Source organism: Garra rufa, chromosome 24 (genome assembly GCF_049309525.1).
Source record: "Garra rufa chromosome 24, GarRuf1.0, whole genome shotgun sequence".
Classification (NCBI taxonomy): domain Eukaryota; kingdom Metazoa; phylum Chordata; class Actinopteri; order Cypriniformes; family Cyprinidae; genus Garra; species Garra rufa.
The window spans coordinates 36,067,206-36,087,222 of NC_133384.1; the positions used below are offsets into that span (position 1 = coordinate 36,067,206).

At 34.9% G+C, this 20,017-nt stretch overlaps 1 protein-coding gene across 1 annotated transcript in view; it reads right to left on the reverse strand.

Annotated features, from left to right (window-relative positions):
* The window catches only part of ankfn1b (ankyrin repeat and fibronectin type III domain containing 1b), a 109,341-nt gene that overhangs the window by 18,732 nt on the left and 70,592 nt on the right, over positions 1–20,017 (reverse strand). The window contains exons 6-14 of the mRNA XM_073831082.1: positions 12,276–12,483; positions 10,655–10,862; positions 8,812–9,009; positions 8,619–8,732; positions 6,477–6,574; positions 4,403–4,493; positions 789–896; positions 288–387; positions 55–184 (exon numbers count right to left, since the gene is read on the reverse strand). Coding sequence (XP_073687183.1) covers positions 55–184; positions 288–387; positions 789–896; positions 4,403–4,493; positions 6,477–6,574; positions 8,619–8,732; positions 8,812–9,009; positions 10,655–10,862; positions 12,276–12,483 — 1,255 coding nt within the window. The remainder of the gene's footprint in view (positions 1–54; positions 185–287; positions 388–788; positions 897–4,402; positions 4,494–6,476; positions 6,575–8,618; positions 8,733–8,811; positions 9,010–10,654; positions 10,863–12,275; positions 12,484–20,017) is intronic.

Below are 20,017 nucleotides of genomic sequence, written 5' to 3' on the forward strand. Positions count from 1 at the left end.
TTGACTTTAACTGTATTTCAATATTTTATAGAAAGATGTAGAAAGATTTATCACCTTTGTGAACCAGAGTAAATCCTGTGCGTGACAGCTGTATGAGTCGTCCACCTCAACGACGGGCAGCTGATCCTCAGGAGTCACCAGAACATTTTCGTCTTTATAAAATATACAGGCCAGATAAAGGCCTCTACAGAGTGGAAGAAAGAGAGGAGTCATAGATAATTCAAGACATGGTGTGTTGAGAGCATTCAACATTGCAGCAGCTATTTTCTGATGTTGTTCTCTCTCACCTTTTCAGATTTTTGACAAATTTGCTGGTGGGCTGGAAGAGATGCCTCAGACTTTTAGACACAGAGTGTTTCCTGGTGTTTGACGGGGCTTTGCATTGTTCTAAACACACAGAGTGGTCAGACATGTCAAATACAGTACAGATAGTCATGCAGAAGAGTTCAGATGCATAATGATTAATAGTACTTGCTACAGCCAGCAGTAAAAAGTGGGTGAAGATGGTGCCTGCCTCTGTCTCTAGGCCCTTTTCTTGTTTAATTAAAGTTTAATGAGCAGTGTTGAAACAGGAGTGAGACAGGAAACAGGTGATTTCTTCATAGAGTATGTGTTTGTTTAACTCCCAACAGTCCAGTCTAATTTATCCCCCTTAACTCAGTGAAAAAATCCTGGAGACCTCTGAAATATTAACTCAGCATTTGTTTTAAAGTGCTGTAATGTTTGTGGCTGCGGCTCAGCGTGAATGAGGAGGGTTTCATTCAGGTTCTGTGCGAGTGAGTGTTTACCGTGGCAGACGCAGTGACGGTGCGCCCCTTTAATTTGCCCCAGGAGCTGCTCTAACGCCTCTTTCAGACCCTGCTGGCGGGGCGGAAGCCCATCCACCTCCCTCCAATCTACAGAAACACAGACAGAGATAAGAACCAGTGTATCATGGGTAAAAACAACAGATGCATATTAAAAATCTGAAGGTCTTTCAAAGCCATGGAAAAAAGACCTTTGATTTGGGTGGTTGCTAGGTGATTTCCTATGGTAAATGGTGTTTTCCTATGCAAAAGTTGCCAGCACAATGCTAAGGTGTTGCTATGCAGTTGCTAGGGAGTTGTGGGTGGTTTCCAGGGAATTGCTAGGTGGTTGCTATAGTGATGTGGGTGTTACTAGGTGATTTCCAATTGTAAATGATGTTTGCCCATATAAACATTGCCAGCACAATGCTAAGGTGTTGCTATGCAGCTGCTAGGTGGTTGCTATGGTCTTTCAGGTGATTGTTCAGGCATCACTAAGGTGTTTTCAGTAATTGCTAGGTGATTTCCATTGGTAAATAGCTTTTTCCCTACGTAAAAGTTGCCAGCACAATGTTAAGGTGTTGCTATGCAGTTGCTAGGGTGTTCTGGGTGGTTTCCAGGACATTGTTAGATTGTTGTTCTGGTGTTCTGGGTGATTGCTTAGATGGTTGCTTAGATGATTTCCTACGTTAAATGGTGTTTATCCATGCATAAATTGCCAGCACAATGCTAAGGTGTTGCTATGCAGTTGCTAGGGTGTTCTGGGTGGTTTCCAGGACATTGTTAGATGGTTGTTCTGGTGTTCTGGGTGATTGCTTAGATGGTTGCTTAGATTATTTCCTACGTTAAATGGTGTTTATCCATGCATAAATTGCCAGCACAATGCTAAGGTGTTGTTATGCAGTTGCTAGGGTGTTGTGGGTGGTTTCCAGGGCATTGTTAGATGGTTGCTATGGTGTTGTGGGTGGTTGCAAGGTAATTTCCTATGGTAACTGGTGTTTGCCCATGCAAAAGTTGCCAGCACAATGCTAGGGTGTTGCTATGCAGTTGACAGGGTGTTGTGGATGGTTTCCAGGGAATTGTTAGATGGTTGCTATGGTGTTATGGGTAGTTGCAAGGTAATTTCCTATGGTAACTGGTGTTTGCCCATGCAAAAGTTGCCAGCACAAGGCTAAGGTGTTGCTATGCATTTGCTAGGGTGTTGTGGGTGGTTTCCAGGGAATTGTTAGATGGTTGCTATGGTGTTGTGGGTGGTTGCAAGGTAATTTCCTATGGTAACTGGTGTTTGCCCATGCAAAAGTTGCCAGCACAATGCTAGGGTGTTGCTATGCAGTTGATAGGATGTTGTGGGTGGTTTCCAGGGAATTGTTAGATGGTTGCTATGGTGTTGTGGGTGGTTGTTCAGGCATTACTATGGTGTTATCGGTGGTTGCTAGGTGATTTCTTATGGTAAATGTTTTTTTCACATGTAAAAGCTGTGAAAGGTGTTGCTATGCGATTGCTATGGTGTTGTGGGTGGTTTCCAGGGCATTGCTTGGTGGTTGTTTTATTGTTCTGGGTGTTTGGTTGGTATTTCTTATTGTAACTGGTGTTTGCCTATGCAAAAATTGCTAGAACGATGCTAATGTTTAATGTTTAATGACTGTTATGGTGTTTGGGGTGGTTACAAAGTCGTTGCCAAGGCTTTACCCGGGTGTTCTAGTTTGTTGTCAGGGTGTTGAAGAAGGTTGCCAGGGCATTTATTAGTGTTTGCTACGGTGTTATGGGTGTTTACAAAGTCTTAACCAATGTGTTCTGGCCAGTTGCTAAAGTGTTGAAGGAGGTTTCCAGGGCATTTATTGGTAGTTGCTACTGTGTAGTGAGTGGTTGCTAATATGTTATTTGCACAAAACTAAGGTGTTGTTATGCAGTTTCTGGGGTGTTGTGGGTGGTTTCCAGGGCACTGCTAGGTGGTTGCTATGGTATTCTACTTAAACAATGATAGTTCAGGCATTACTACGGTTGTTATTGGTGGTTGCTAGGTGATTTCTTATGGTAAATGTTTTTTTCTGTTTGGCGGTTGCTATGATATCCATTGTGGTGACTAAGATGTTACTAGGGTGTTCTGTGTAGTTGCTACGTTTTCACTATGGTGTTCTAGAATGTTGCTTGGATGCTTGGGTGATTTTCTAGGGGACTGATGGGGGTTGCCTGAGCATTTATTGGTGGTTGCTTTTGTGTCGTGGGTGGTTGCTAAGGCGTTACTAGGGTGTTCTTGATTGTTTCTAGCTAGGGTGCTTGGGTGGTTTTCTAGAGTGTTGAAGGAGGTTGTCATGGCACTGTTTAATGACTGTTATGGTGTTTGGGGTGGTTACAAAGTCATTGCTAAGGCTTTACCAGGGTGTTCTAGACTGTTGTCAGGGTGTTGAAGAAGGTTGCCAGGGCATTTATTGGTGTTTGCTTAACTACGGTGTTCTGGCCAGTTGCTAAAGTGTTGAAGGAGGATTCCATGGCATTCATTGGTAGTTGCTACTGTGTTGTGGGTGGTTCCTAAGGCATTACTAGGGTGTTCTAGTTTGTTGCTAAGGTGCTCGGGTAGTTGCTAGGGTGTTAAGAGAACACCCTTTTGGCAGTGGCTATTAAGGCCATTACTAGGAGCATCTAGAGTATAGCTAGTGTGTTCAATGTGGTTGCCAATGTGTTACTAAGGTGTTCAAGGTTGTTTCTAGGGTGTTTTGGCTGGATGTTAGGGTGTTGAAGAAGGTTGCCAGGACATTTCTTTTGGCAGTGAATGTTTACTACCAAACAAAAACTATGCGATTATGTAATGTTTGCATGCTAATCTGGTAGTAAGTCATTAAAAATTGGGCTTATATCCCTGCATCAGACACACACTCTCAGCACGGTAAACAGGATGATGTTCTGACGGTGTGTTGGTTGCAGGCTGGTTCCTGAGGAAGCAGGGAAAACATGGACGCTCTATTCCGGGAATGTCCAACACAGACCCTCTCTTCAGCCGGCTAACCTCACCAAGAGCGTGTGTGTGTGTGCGCGCACGTGTGTGTTACGAAAGAGATAGAGTGAGCGGAAAAAAGGACGCAAACATGATGTAAATAAGATAAATTGAGTTAAAATCATTTCTGCGTACGCCCGTAAAGCGGCGTGTGTATGTGAGCGTGAATTGCAGAGGGAAACAACAAGTGTGTGTGTGTGAGAGTGAGTGTGTGTGTGTGTGTGTGTGTGTGTGTGTGTGTGTGTGTGTGTGTGTGTGTGTGTGTGTGTGTATGTGTGTTTGAGTTGGTGTATAAGAGCCGTTCTGTCTGCGACTTTACAACTTCTCACAGACATGCAAATATTTCCAGAGGGAGTCGGAATGGAAAACACAAACACACACATTTAAATTAGCATGCTCAAAACACACACACACACTCGACGTAAAAGAGCCCTAAAATCTGTGGGAGAAAAGGAGGGTTTGTCCTCAAGAACATAAAAATAAGGACACACATATGACACAAATAAAGCCAGACACAGATACACAATCACATACACAATATGCAATGCAGATTTCTTAGAGAGCAAAACATGACTAACTTCTGTCTTGTTTGTTGTTGATTGTGTTTGTGTGTGTGTGTACTCACTTGAGACTGTAGCACTAGCAGGTTCAGATATCTGAGGTGAACTCCATCCCTTCATGTTATATGCTGATACCTGGACATAACAGCATGTGCCCTGGAACGAGAGACAGATCTGTGACTTATGATGTGTTTGAAGGAGAAGTTCACTTTCAAAATGAACATTTCCTGATAATTTACTCATATTCATGTCTTTCTTTCTTCAGTCTTTCTTGAGGAAAAAATTCCAGGATTTTTCTCCATACGGTGGACTTAAATGGTGGGTTGAAGGTCCAAATTGCAGTTTCAATGAGGCTTCAACGGGCTCTACATGATCCCAGACAAGAAATAAGGGCCTTATCTAGCAAAACGATTGGTCACTTTCTTAAAAAAAAAAAATACAAATTTATACACTTTTTAACCACAAATGCTCGTCTTGCACTAGCTGTGCCATGCAAATGCGCATCTTCACATGTTATGTAATTATGTTGGGAAAAGTCAAGCATGGTTAGTTTTTTCGGTGTACTTTGGTTCAAAAAAGTAGGGTAGTGCGAAAAACTCCATCTCATTTTCTCCGCCAACTGCAAAATCATCCGACATCATTGTTTTACCTTGTTTTTGTAAAGGGCGTTTGACTTTATTTACAAATTCGGTTTGTAAACACTGGGTTTCCACCTACGTCACGCATGCATGATTACGTAACGTGTCAAGCAAGTGCAAGACAAGCATTTGTGGTTAAAAAGGACATTAATATTTTTTTTTAAGAAAATAACCAATTTCTTGCTAGATAAGACCCTTTTTCCTAGACTGGGATCGTGTAGAGCCCATTGAAGCTGCAATAGAAACTGCAATTTGGACTTTCAAACTGTTTGCCACCATTGAAGTCCAATAAATGGAGAAAAATCCTAAAAAGTTTTCCTCACAAAACCTTCATTTCTTTTCGACTGAAGAAAGAAAGACATGAACATCTTGGATGACACAGGGGTGAGTAAATTTAAAGGAAATTTTCATTCTGGAAGTGAACTTCTACTTTAACACAACCTTCCACTGAAAATGTGAAGTATAATTCAAAAAACATTTTTGTTTCAGTAGCATTTAAAGATTGTGATACTATGATTTTTGTACAGTTTATATCTTGCTTTATTTTACATTACTTAGGCATTTATGTTATTTGCAATATCATCTTACTTTTTCAAGTATATTAGTTTTTTTTGTCTTCTTTGTTCAATGTTGTTGTTCTTACAAAACTAATTAAAACAATTAAACAGTATTTTTTGTACTGTTTTTTTGTGCACTGCTGCTGTTATAGTTAAAATAATGTTTAGGTTGAATAAAAATGAATCTAATTTACCTAACTAGAAATATGAAAAAAAAAAAAAAAAAACGAAAAATGTCAAAATAATGCAACATTTCTAAAACTTAAAAAATAATAGTATACTAATATTATAAACTTTTATATAACTTTTATACTAAAAGTTTGCTTTTATAATATTTCTTCAAAATGTTTTCCATTTCTTTCTTCCTGACATAAACAAAAAAGGAAAATGAATATTAACCAATGATATCTAATATCTTAATATCTAACATCTTAACTCATGTCACTGACCTTATTTCTTCTGTTGGACATTAAAAGAAATGTTTTAAGCAAAATGTATATATATTATATAAATACCAATGACGTTATGGTTGTATTACTTTACATGACTTTTCCAGATCTAGAAATCACATTTGATTTTTTTTTAGCTTATTTTAATGCTTGTTTTGTCTTATTTTAAATCATTTTAAGTCATCTTGAGGACCCCTTGGAAGTTTGCTGAGACTCTCTGGTAGTTGAGAACCACTGCTTTCATGAAACGTCTGCTCTGTCATTCATAAAACGTTCGTTCATAAAACTAAAAATAAATTTCTGGGTCAAAGTGATTCACAAACAACTTTAATATCAGGGCCGTTTCTCACACAAAGCTATCATACGGCTTCAGAAAACCTGAAATACAGTGCACAAGTTGTATGTTATGAATCTTTCTGGTGCTTTTTATTTTTTTTTTTTAGCTGTACAGCTGTGGTAATATTGTTTGCGGTATGTTTTACTCCACATACTAACCGCTGGAAGTCCAGTGATGTCATAGTGGAGCTGAGTCACGTCTTCAATGACCGTCTCACCCAGTAATGGAGTAAATGAAGGAACGCTGCTCCAGCTCACTGAGACACACACAAGCAAGCAGTCATTCAACAGATGCACAAACAGAGATTAGTCAACTAGTTCTACAACCATGCCACTCTGTGTTAACTAGTCACTCATTATGTGGCTTCAACTGTGCTATATGGTGAAACAAGTTGTGTCCTGGTGTATTTGTGTGCTGTTTGTTTTATATGGTAACCTGTCATGGCACCAGCTAGTTGACTAGTCAGTTGTATGTGTTCATGTGTTTTAGTGGTACATTCTAAATCAGGGTTCGTACAGATACTGTAAAATGAAATTTGAGAACTTTCAAGGACTTCAAGCACTACTTTTTGGATTTTTAAGGACTTCAATCAGAGTTCTCACTTATCAAACAAAGTCTTCTCTTTCAAATTCTAAAAAAAAAGAGAAATAGATAAATAAAAATATACTAATAAAACAAAATAGCAAAAATAAAGTGAAGCACATGCAAAGTATTACAACTAAAGTATTACAAAGTACACTACAATTTTACTATAGTAAAACCATGATTCATTTTCTTAAGGGATTTGCATTTGTGTATACTTTCTTTGTCTCCTTTTTTGTTTTTAACTGAACGGCCATAATTGTTCAATGTTTTCTAATGTTTAAGAATAAAAATCAGATAAAAAGACTCATGAAACCACTCCGAAATCCTGATCTGGAACGAATGATTCGCCATAGATGCACAGAAGTCTTGAACTAAATCAAATGATTCGCCACCTGCGCTCCAAAGTTCTGATCTGAATAATTATTTGCAAATTATTTGTGAACGGAATGATTCACAAACCCGTTTTGATCTGAATCGGGGCTTCAAAGTCAAATGATTTGCAAATCATTATTCAGATCGGAACTTTGGAGCACGGGTGGTGAATCATTAGATTCAGATCGAGACTTCGGTGTGGGTTCATGAATCATTTGATTCAGTTCAAGACTTTGGCGCATCTATGGCGAATCATTTGTTCCAGATCAGGATTTCAGAGCGGTTTACGTGTGAATCATTTAACTTAGAACGCTTTGCGCATCATTCAATTCACAAAATGATGCACAAATCCATTTTGATCTGAATAAAATATTAGATACACGAAGTCCCGATCTGAATCAAGTGATTCACCACCCGCTCCAAAGTTCCGATCTAAAGCAAAAGATTTGCGAACTTGCTCCAAAGTTCTAATCTAAATAAAATGACTTGCAATCCATGCTCTGAAGTTCTGATCTGAATAATGATTCGCAAATCATTTGACTTAGATCGGGACTTCAAATCGTGAATCATTTGACTTAGATCGGAACTTTGCGTATTGCAAATTATTTGATTTGAATCAAATAATTCACGAACCCATTTCGATCTAAATACAATGATTTGCGATATGCAAAGTCCCAATCTATATCAAATGATTCAAGATACGAGAAGTTCCAATCTAAACAAAATGATTAGCGATATGCGATAGTCCCTCTCTGAAAAAACGATTTGCAATACCTGATCTGATTGGAGCGTTTCGAAACAATGAATAATTTTGTGATGAATTGGTTTCAATGATTTGATTTGACGTTTTACCCATCACTATAAGTGCTTTTTAAAATCATTTCAAGCGATGTCAAAAATCTAAAATGATTGGCTCTTTTAATTTGATCTGGTTTTTGCTATGGAATCGCTTAAAATGAATGATCGTAGTCATGAGTTTGAATCAATCGGAGCGTAAATGACTCACTCAATTGATCCGGTTCATCTGTTCCTCTTTTTGCGTCTTCAGCCATGTTTACACGACACTGTCAGCACTACTACTTGCTTAGCTCACTAGTTTTATAACATTAACTGAAATAAGCGGAAAAAAAATTTATGTTTTTTGAACTGCATGAATTTTGTGTGAAAAAATTAAACACTTATTTCATAGATACATTGTTTTTCAATAATTCAAGCACTTTTCAAGTACCTCTTCTGGAATATTGCTATTTTTTCAAGGCCTTAAATTTAAAAAGTCAAATTCAAGCACTTTAAGCACCTTGTCGGAACCCTGCTAAATATGCCTTAAAACAGGGGTTGCTCACCACGATATTTGGTAATAACAGCAGAGTTGTGACAGAGAGGTTCTTGGAAGTAAACTCTGAGACTGGTGCAACTGCTGACGGACAGATGAACGACGCTGGGAGGCTCGGGAGGACCTGAAATCAACACAAAGACACATTTAGTGTCACACATGGGTGCTGTAACCTCAGGTGTGTTTGTATGTGTGTCACGTACTGGCGTGTGTGTATCCCGTCTGCATGCGCTTGTAGAGGCGAAGCTTCCATTCCCAGGTTTTCAGCTGTCTCTCTCTGTTTGACTCCTCCCTCTCCCCAGGCTCCTCCCCCGTCACCTGGGCAACCAGCTCTGCTATTCGATGCTCCGCCTCTTGCACCAGTGAGGCCAGGTGAGCGGCTCTGCCTTCAAGACTTAGAACTAGAGAATTAAAAAAAAACACATTAAACAAATGCCTGAGTTTTTATTTTTTATCCCAGAACACAGTTTTTTTTTTAGAATGACAAGAAAGTAAAAGATGCCTTTTTTTTTCTTTGAATAAAATGGGCACAATTTCTCCTTTTTTCTATATTGTGTACAATAACGTTTTCCCAATCATATTACTGATGTACAAACTACATTTTACTTGTGTAAAGTTATACTTTAGTAAAAATGTATAGATTTTAAATATGTACTGTAACTGAATTATGAATAAATTATGTTCACCACTGTAAAATAGTTAATAAGCAAATGGATTCAAATTATTATAGTTGTATTACTTTTTAGTTACAATATATGAATTTTGAATTTCAAGAAATGCTTCATATTTAAGGTTTTATTTAATATTTTCTAATTTAATATTTATATCATATTTCGCTCCAAAATGAACTTGTTTTTTCAGGATCATTCAGATTTTTACATGTTTATGAAACTTTTTCCTAAAATTGCATTACTGCAATGTAAAAAAATATATATACACTACCAGTCAAAAGTTTTTGAACAGTAAGATTTGTTATGTTTTTTAAAGACTGCTCATCAAGCCTGCATTTATTTGATCCAAAATATAGCAAAAACAGTAAAATGCTGAAATATTTTTACTATTTAAAATAACTGTTTTCTATTTAAATATATTTAAACATTTATTTTATTCCTGTGATTAAAGCAAAATTTTCAGCATCATTACTCCAGTCTTCAGTGTCACATGATTCTTCAGTAATCAGTCTAATATGCTGATTTGCTGTTGAAGAAATGTTTATTATTATTATTATTAATATTGAAAACACTTGAGTGTATTTTTTCAGGATTCTTTGATGAATAGAAAGATCCAAAGATCAGCATTTATCTGAAATAAATGCTTTTGTAACATTAAACATTATACTATTTAAAAACTTGGAGTCTTGTATAATTTTTTTGTGGGGGATAGAAATGATAGAAATCAATACATCAAAATCAAAAATTTATATTTCAGATTAATGCTGTTCCTCTGAACTTTCCATTTATCAAAGAGCCCTGAAAAAATTCTATGAAAATTCTATGTTTTCAACATAATAACAATAATAATAATAATAATAATAATAATAAATGTTTTTAAAGCAGCAAATCAGAGTATTAGAATGATTTCTGAAGGATCATGTGACTGGAGTAATGATGCTAAAAATTCAGCTTTGAAATCCCAGGAATAAATTACATATATAATAAATATAATATAATATAATATAATATAATATAATATAATATAATATAATATAATATAATATAATATAATATAATATAATATAATATAATATTTTTACATATTAAATATAATATTTTATTTTAGGTTGGAATATGACCTGGACATTCCCATACATACTACAGTAGAAATAATGATAACTATATAAAGTGGCGGAAAAACTGACACTATGTTTTGATCACTGGTGTTGCATACCATATCAAATTGCTGCTGCCGCCGTTTGATTGAAGCAATGAGCCACTACTGCTTTATTGTAATGTATAGCATGTGGCAAACATCTGTAGATGTATGGTTTATGATTCATAAAGTGGGGCTCGTGCTGCATGCGTTTGATCACAGGGAGCGTGTACTCACAGTGGGGACTCTCTTTGGCCCCGGCTCTCAGCAGAAGTTTGGCCATGGGGACGTTGTTGGTCATGATGGCGATGTCGAGCGGCAGAAGTCCTTCGCTGTTGGGCGTGTTCAAGTCCAGCTCCTCCAGACTGAAGGTGTTCAACAGAGACTCCACAACGTCCAGCTCCTGATGCTCCACGGCTTCAAACAGAGCCTCGTTTCCCTGGAACTAAACATGCATGCATAGATACAGTTGAGGTCAAAAATGTACACACACCTTGCAGAATCTGCAAAGTGTTACTTATTTTATTAAAATAAGAGGGATCGTACAAAATGCATGTTATTTTTTATTTAGTACTGACCTGAATAAGATATTTCACATAAAAGATGATTGCATATATTTAAATTATTAAAATGACCAAAAGTTTTCATACACTTGATTCTTAATACTGGGTTGTTACCTGAATGATCCACAGCTGTGTTTTTTTTAGTGATAGTTGTTCATGAGTCCCTTAAACTGCCTGCTGTTCTTAAGAAAAGTCCTTCAGGTCTCATAAATTCTTTAGTTTTTCAGCATTTTTGTGTATTTGAACCCTTTCCAACAATGACTGTATGATTTTGAGATCCATCTTTTCACACTGAGGACAACTGAGGGGCTCATATGCAACTATTACAGAAGGTTCAAATGCTCACTGATGCTTCAGAAGGAAACACGATGCATTAAGAGCCAAGGGGTGAAAACGTTTTGAATTTGAAGATTTTGTGGTCCAGGGTCACATATTCATAATTTTTTGCTTACTTCCACTAGAAATATCAGTAACACAGGTTCTATTTGCTAAAATTAGTTAATTATTTTAGCTAGCACAAACTAACAACTAAAAATAATTTATATAAAAAAGACATTTATTAATCCAAGTTAATGTTAATTTCAACATACAGTAATATTTTGTTATCATTATTAAAATTAAAATTTTACAAAGTTAACAAAGATAGTTAATTAACATTAACAAAGAAAAAATATAGTAACAATTAAAAACATGTATCTTCTGTGGCTTCTGAAGGGCAGTACTAAATAAATAAAAAAAAAGATATTTAGGCAAAGTAAGAAATCTTCATTTTGTTTAAAAGTTTTCACCCCCAGCTCTTAATGCATCGTTTTTCCTTCTGAAGCATCAGTGAGCGTTTGACCCTTCTGTAATAGTTGCATATGAGTCCCTCAGTTGTCCTCAGTTTGAAAAGATGGATCTCAAAATCACACAGTCATTTTTGGAAAAGGTTCAAATACACAAAAATGCTGAAAAGCCAAAGAATTTGTGGGACCTGAAGGACAGTTTAACTGTTCATGACAAACAAGGGACTCATGAACAACTATCACTAAACAAAAAAACTGCTGTGGTTCATTCAGGTAACAGCACAGTATTAAGAATCAAGTGTATGAAAACTTTTGAACAGGGTAATTTTTATAAATTCAGCTATTATTTTCTCTTGCATATTATATGAGATTGGTTGCTTTATATGTCAGTCATATGTGAGTGGCCACTTCTTAGCCAGAACAAGCTGAACAAGACAAAATTCAATAGTCATGCAAGACTATTTTAGTTTCTGTTATTGTATAAATCATGTCGAAGTGTTTGCATCTCACCATGGTGGTTTTGTGCGAATGGTCCTTGTCAGACTGGCTTGGGAGCGCTGTATCATCCAGAGCCAGGTTGGCCGTGCGGAACTTTCCAGACAGGTTTCTGTAGAGGCGCCGTGCGGCGCTCGGCGGAGACGAACATGACGTGCTGGAGTATTTGCGTGGAATCAGAGGATGAGGGTCTGGAATCTGTTGAGTCATTTTGGATTCGGCCCTGAAAGAGTAATTAAATCAGATAATTTACAAGGAGTAGACAGAGATGCTGTCAGCACTGTCCTCTGGACAAAATGTGACCCTGGACCACAAAACCAGTCTTAAGTCGCTGGGGTATGTTTGTAGCAATAGCCAAAAAGACATTGCATGGGTCAAAATTTTTGATTTTTCTTTTATGCCAAAAATCATTAGGAAATTAAGTAAAGATCATGTTCCATGAAGACTTTTTGTAAAATTCCTACTGTAAATATATCAAAATGTAATTTTTGATTAGTAATATGCATTGTTAAGAACCTAATTTGGAAAACTTTAAAGGTGATTTTCTCAATATTTTGATTTTTTTCCATCCTCAGATTCCTGATTTTCAAATAGGCTGTATGGGTGAAAATGATAGATTTTTCTTTTATGTCAAAAATAATTTGGATATTAAGTAAAGATCATGTTCAATGAACATATTTTGCAAATTTCGTACCGTAAATAGAGTAAAACTTAATTTTTGATTAGTTATATGCATTGCTAACAACTTAATTTGAACAACTTTAAAGGCAATGTTCTCAATATTCAGATTTTTTGCACCATCACATTTTCAAATAGTTGTATCTCAGCCAAATATTGTCCTATCCTAACAAACCATACATCAATTGAAAGCTTATTTATTGACATAATTGACACGTATGCCTTCTTTTGTGGTCTAGGGTCACATATTCATAATTATTTGCTTGAATCCACTAAATATATCAGTAACACAGGTTCCATTTGTAAACATTAGTTAAATATTTTAGCTAACACAATTTTTTTTATATATAAACTCATATTCAATAAATAGTTAGGAATTTGTGCTCTGCAAAAAAAAAAAAACTATAGTACAAATTAACTGCTAAATTGGTCAACTAGAATGTCAACAGATGGGTCCTTATTAAAAATTAAATACATTTAATAAATAATAAATAATAAATAACAAATAACAATCAATAAATAAATAGTTAAGTTTAAAACAAAAATTTACTAACAAAAACAATGCATTTAAGAGAAAACTTTTTGAATTTGGAGATCAGGGTAAATTTAACTTATTTTGTCTTCTGGGAAACATGTAAGTATCTTCTGTAGCTTCTGAAGGGCAGTACCAAATTAAAAAAAATATGATATTTAGGCAAAATAAGAAAAATGCACACATCTTCATTTTGTTCAAAAGTTTTCACCCCCTCGTTCTTAATGCATTTTCTTTATTTCTGGAGCATCAGTGAGCGTTTGAACCTTTTGTAACAGTTGCATATGAGTCCCTCAGTTGTCCTCAGTGTGAAAAGATCGACCTCAAAATCATACAGTCATTGTTGGAAAGCGTTCAAATACACAAAAGTGCAGAAAAACCAAAGAATTTGTGGGACCTGAAGGATTTTACTGTTCAGGACAAACAAGGGACTTATGAACAACTATCACTGAACATAAACACAGCTGTGGATCATTCAAGTAACAACACAGTATTAAAAATCAAGTGTATGCAAACTTTTGAACGGATCATTTTATGAACATCTTTGATGTGAAATATCTTATTCAGGTCAGTACTAAATAAAAAATAACATGCATTTTGTCTGATCCCTCTTATTTTGATCAAATAATTAACATTTTGAAGATTCTGCGAGGCGTACGTAAACTTTTGACCCCAACTGTATGTAAGACTGGAAGGGACTAAAAGCAATATTAGAATAGTCAGTAGCTGAAAAAGCCATATTGACATGTCTACTCTGATATGAAGATTCATTGAGAGAGGTTTGGCATTTGGAAAGAGAACAAAGCCCTCCAAGAACTACAACTGTCAGAAATGCTCTCGCATTAGTACGGAGCGTCGTGCGCGTCGGATACACCCGGCCAGAAACCAACGAACACCTCCGAGTGCTCTGATAATAACGTGGTTATTTTAACGGGCAGGTATGTGCTGTGTGCAGATAAAAGTGGGTATATTTGTGGCAGGCCGGATCAGTTTCAAAGGCGGCTGATCTCCGGGCTTAAAGTTTCTCCTCTTGTGCCGAACACACGGGCTGCCGAGCGAATGGCGCGCGCACTCACATGAAAGACTAGCAGATGAAAGAACGAGGGATAAAGAGAGAAAGACAAAAGAAACAGGGACACCACATGTTAACACAGCCGTCTCAGCACCCCATCAGACGAATAGTGATAGAATAGAACAGACACACACACACACACACACACACACACACACAACATAGTTTCCCACCACACAACTACTGTGAGGTCCAAACGTCTCACAGACCACACGGAAAACCCGGGATTCCAATTTTGAAACTTTTGGAATTTTGAAACATTTACAAAGAAACATTGTAACAACTCTGTAAGTTGATCATGTGACTTCTAACTGTAATAGTACAGTTAGAATGTCTACTGTTGTATCTCAAGCATGTTGATTTTTTAAGTCTAACATATTTGTAATTCATTGGAAAAATGCTTGGATTGCACTAAGCACAGCAGCAGTCAAGTTGGGGGCAAAAGTGCTCAAATATCTGGGGATTGTGTCTGGCATCACATCAAAAGGCGAAGCAAAATTTAGCACGCAAATACGAGCACATTTAACACGTCCAGTAAGTCAAGGCTAAATGAGAATAGGCCATAGTATGGAAAATTTAGTGAGTAATGCCTCCGTCTAAGAATAATAGCCATTGAGAACAGTAGGCGCATATAAACACATGCAATCCCGCACACATGTGCATGTGTTGAGCTCGCTGATGGTAAGAGATTACTCTTTACCGTTTCCCCGAACACATGTTCACATTTACCTCCGAGATCAAACTCTGCCCCATAGCACCGCTAATGTGGCCGCTAAATTATCCGCTTTGTTTCACGTGAGACAATGATAAAAGCCGGAGAGTATTTCTGTCACTCGTTTTTAGATCTGATGTTGCTATACAGAAAATAAATGACGACGGGAAGGTTCAGTGCTTTCTTAATAATGTCCCTGGGCTTATTTTGATCAATTCATCAATGCATGTTATTAGAGAAGCGATTATATTTCATGAAAACATTTTCCATTGACATCATACATCATTCAGGCCATTCAGTAATGTTAACCAATAGCCAAAGAGGCATTTAGGCAGTATTTAAGCAGATTATAAGAATGAAATGTCATTTTTGTAAATAAAAATGTCAATTTTACACACAACAGATCAAGACTGACAAGAAGAACAAAGATAAACAGTGCTTTTAACTTTTAGTATTGCACAGTTGTTAATTTGATTGCCATCATCAAATCATCAAATTTTAATATACTTTCAATCAAAGTTTGGTTCGGGCTTTATTAAAGAATTTTTATTTAAATTTGAATGCATTAACTAACATTAAACAGCAAGAGACTATTTTTTTTACAGCATTTATTAACCTTTGTTTATGTTATTTAATAAAAATGTTCATTTTAGTTCACAGTGTATTAAAAAATGTTACAAATTATTTGACATTACAGTAAGTAATAACGCTTGTTTCAACTTTAAAAGTGTTCATGCCTGAGTTAAAATTTAGTTAACAAGTTATTTAGTGGATTTAGTTATCTCAATAAATATTAAGTTGCTATAACAAACAGAGCAGCATTTTTTATAGTGTGTAAAATTCCTGTAGAGAAAATCTATGGAAAAATGTTTTAATTTACTATTAGTTTCAACTCTTGACAACAGGAAAATTTATGAATGTTATGGAAGGCTGTTTCTGCCACTGAATAGAAAAAAGGTAACTGCGACTTTTTGTCTCACAATTCTGGCTTTTTTCTCGCAATTACGAGTTTACATCTCACAATTCTGATGTAAACTTGCAATTGCCAGTTATAAAGTCAGAATAAAGTCACAATTCTGAGAAAAAGTCACAGCTGCGTTCATAACGTTTATAACTCGCAAATGCAAGTTTGGAAAAATTCTGGAAAAAAAAGTCAGAATTGCAAAAAAAAAAAAGTTCAAATTGCGAGATATAAACTCACAATTGTGCAAAATAAAGTCAGAACTGTGAGATACAAACTCGCATTTGCGAGTTATAAAGTCAGAATTACATAATATAAGTTTTTTCTGACTTAAGAAAAAGTCAAAAAACAATTTCTCACAATTCTGACTTTTTTTCTCACTATTGCAAATTTATATCAAATGCGAGTTTATATCTCACAATTCTGACTTTTCTCATTCTGAGATATAAACTCGCAATAGTGAGAAATAAAGTCAGAATTGCGGGTTTTTAACTATTTCTCACAATTGCGAGTTTGTATCTCACAATTCTAACTTTATAACTTGCAAATGTGAGTTTGTATCTCACAATTGTGCAAAATAAAGTCAAAATTGTGAGATACAAACTCGCATTTGCGAGAAAAGTCAGAATTGTAAGATATAAACTCACATTTGCGAGTTATGAAGTCAGAATTACGTAATATGCATTTGCAAGAAAAAAGCTTTTATTTCTCACAGTAGCGAGTTTATATAATAAAATTCTGACTTTATAACTTACAAATGCGAGTTTATATCTCACAATTGTGAGAAAAAAGTTTGAATTGTCAGAAAAAAGTCAGAATTGCAGGACATAAACTCAAAATTGAAAGAGAAATAAAGTCAGAATTGTGAGATACAAACTCGCACTTGCAAGAAAAAAGTGAGTTTTTGAACCATTCCTCACAATTGCGAGTTTATATCACGTAATTCTGACTTAATAATTCACACATGCGAGTTTGTATCTCACAAATCTGAAAAAAAGTCAGAATTATGTGATATAAACTTGCATTTGCGAGAAAAACTTTTTTTTCTCTTACGGTTGCGAAAGAAAGTCAAAATTGTGAGATACAAAGTCAAAATAACCTTATTTTATTTTTTATTCAGTGGCAGAAACAGGCTTGCAAATAGGCAGACAATGCATCTTCGAACAAGAAAAAAAACTAAATACTGCAAGATTATCAGTTTGGTTATTTAGCACCTAATTTAGAACACTGAATTTAAAACGTAGAATCTAATTGTAGATTGTAGATATCACGTTGCATTCATGAAGTGCAACTGCAATAGTAGTTGACATTCTCTGACTCAACTCTGTTTAATTCAAAGTAGTAAGAAAGAACATCAGGAAATGCTAGCTATAATAAACTTACATATCAAATAAAACAAAAGCAGAGATGCTTTTATCTAAAAGACTCGGTTAAATTGTGAGCGCTTTAACTGTAATCACAAGTTTGTGAATCATTTCACTTGTTAGGGTTAATTCTGTCATGGAACAAAGTAAATAAAGTATAAATTTTGAGATACACGTTTGATTCCAACCAAATGCAAGCATAGATTTTAGACGCTACACAATGCACGAGAAACTCCAGTCTAAGTAACATGCCGATTCTTCCACGTCGTCATCAATCAAACAAAACTCTGGTGACATTTGGAATTTTTTTTACGACAAATGCGCAACGAGCGGACGGGACGACGTCTCTCTTTCTCTTAGAGTAGAGCTGGCTATAATAGATGGAAAGGGGGCAGAGGGACTCCTCTCCGAGGGTTATATGTGGCTGCGAGAAGGAGAGTCTGAAATTTGATTCTTGGCACCAGACAGACTGCAGTCCGACCAGCCAAATTTTGGAGGGGGAGTGTGTGTGACAGTAAGCAACAGGAGGGGGGCAGCGAGGACAGTATTACCGATTAGTGTGTGTGTGTTACTAGGGTCAACAGAACCCGTCTCTCTCTCTTTCTCTCTTGTGTACTTCAGGCCTAGTGGAGCCAGTCTAACCCTTCGACCTCTCACACACACAATGGGGAATCAAAGCTAATCAGTTGATTCCCTCGCCGTTTGAAAGACACGCCGACAGGTTTGCATGCCACCACAGAGATCTTCAGCACGCAAACGCGATTCCAAGTCTCACAAGAATGGGTCGCAGTTTACCTCAAAATCAACAGATATTATATTTTGCATAATCAAAGCAAATTTTGAAAAAAGTGCAATTATTTTAATGACATTTAATTGAACTTTCCACCAAAAAGTCTCAAAATCTCATCACATTTCCCCAGTTAATTAATCCCAGTATTTTAAGACAACTTTTCAGAATTAAAAGTACTCTGAAAGGTTGTTTAAATATGCAAATTAAATATGCACTAATGCAAAAAATGCAACTGGATAAAGCCAGGTTTAAAATTCTTTTTTTTTTTTTTGCCATATTACAATATTTTTGATGTCTCTTTTTATCAGTCCATAAATCCGAATATACTGTCAACCATATATTTAAAAATACATTGTTTTTAATAATAATAAAAATAATAAAGAATATAACAAAGAATAAAACTGTAAAGTTTATTAGATGCAAGTGCTGCTGAAGTGGCGATTTCTCATTTTGTGAAAACAGCCTTTATATATATGTATTTTAATTGAAATCTACAGATAAAATTAATACTCAAATGTGTATTTAGGATGTCATCTTTCTAATAATCTGAGGAAAGAAGACAAGTTATGCAAACAATATTGCAAAAAATAAAAATAATATAAAATGTAAAAAATGTAAAATTGCAAAATCTCAAAATTAAACAGTGTATATATATATATATATATATATATATATATATATTTTTTTTTTTTTTTTTTTTCACATTACAATAATTAAAACAACAATTTTAATGCCACAATAAAAACAAATTAATTTAATTTTTAAGTCAAGGAAACTAAAAATTTACTATTTAATTGTTTAGTTATGGAAAAAAATTGTAAAATGTCAAATGTCTGTTTGCAAAGCAAAAACCTCCAAAAACTTTTACTTTTTAAGTGTTGTAAACTAAGAATTTACTATGGAAATACTGAATTTAAATTTGTATGTTATGGAAACTAAATTTCTATAAAATTAAAAGAATGTCTGATTGCTAAGCAAAAACCTATAAAATATATATAACTTAAAAGCAAAAACCTATAAAATATATATAACTTACATAAATATTAATATATATTATATTAATTTATATATAAAAAAAATAATATTTTTAAGTTATGGAAACTAAAAAATTTCAATTTCAATTTTTAAGTTAAGGGAAGAAATGGCAAAAAATAAAAAATAAATAAAAAATGTCTGATTACAAAACAAAAACCTACAATCTTTTTAATTTTTTGTAGTTATGGAAACAAAATTGAAAAAAAAAAATCAACCTCAAAATTGAACAGTGCATAAAAAAAGTTTATTTTGCTTGTCATGTCTTGCTTTAAAATGATTTAAATCTTTAAACATAAAGTATAATATATATATATATATATATATATATTAATAAAAAATAAATAAGTATATATATATATTTCCTGCAACAATACAAATAGACATCTGTCTGATTGCAAAACAGAAAACAAAATTTTACTCTTTAATTTCAATAAAAAGAAAAAAAAGAAAAATTGACCTCAATATTGAACAATGCATAATGCCACAATGCCATGTCTTCCTTTAAATCATTAAATATATTTTAAAATGCATGTATATATATTTCTATAAATTTCATATATATTTAAAAAAATGTCTTATTGCAAAACAAAAACTTTTTTACATTTTCATTATG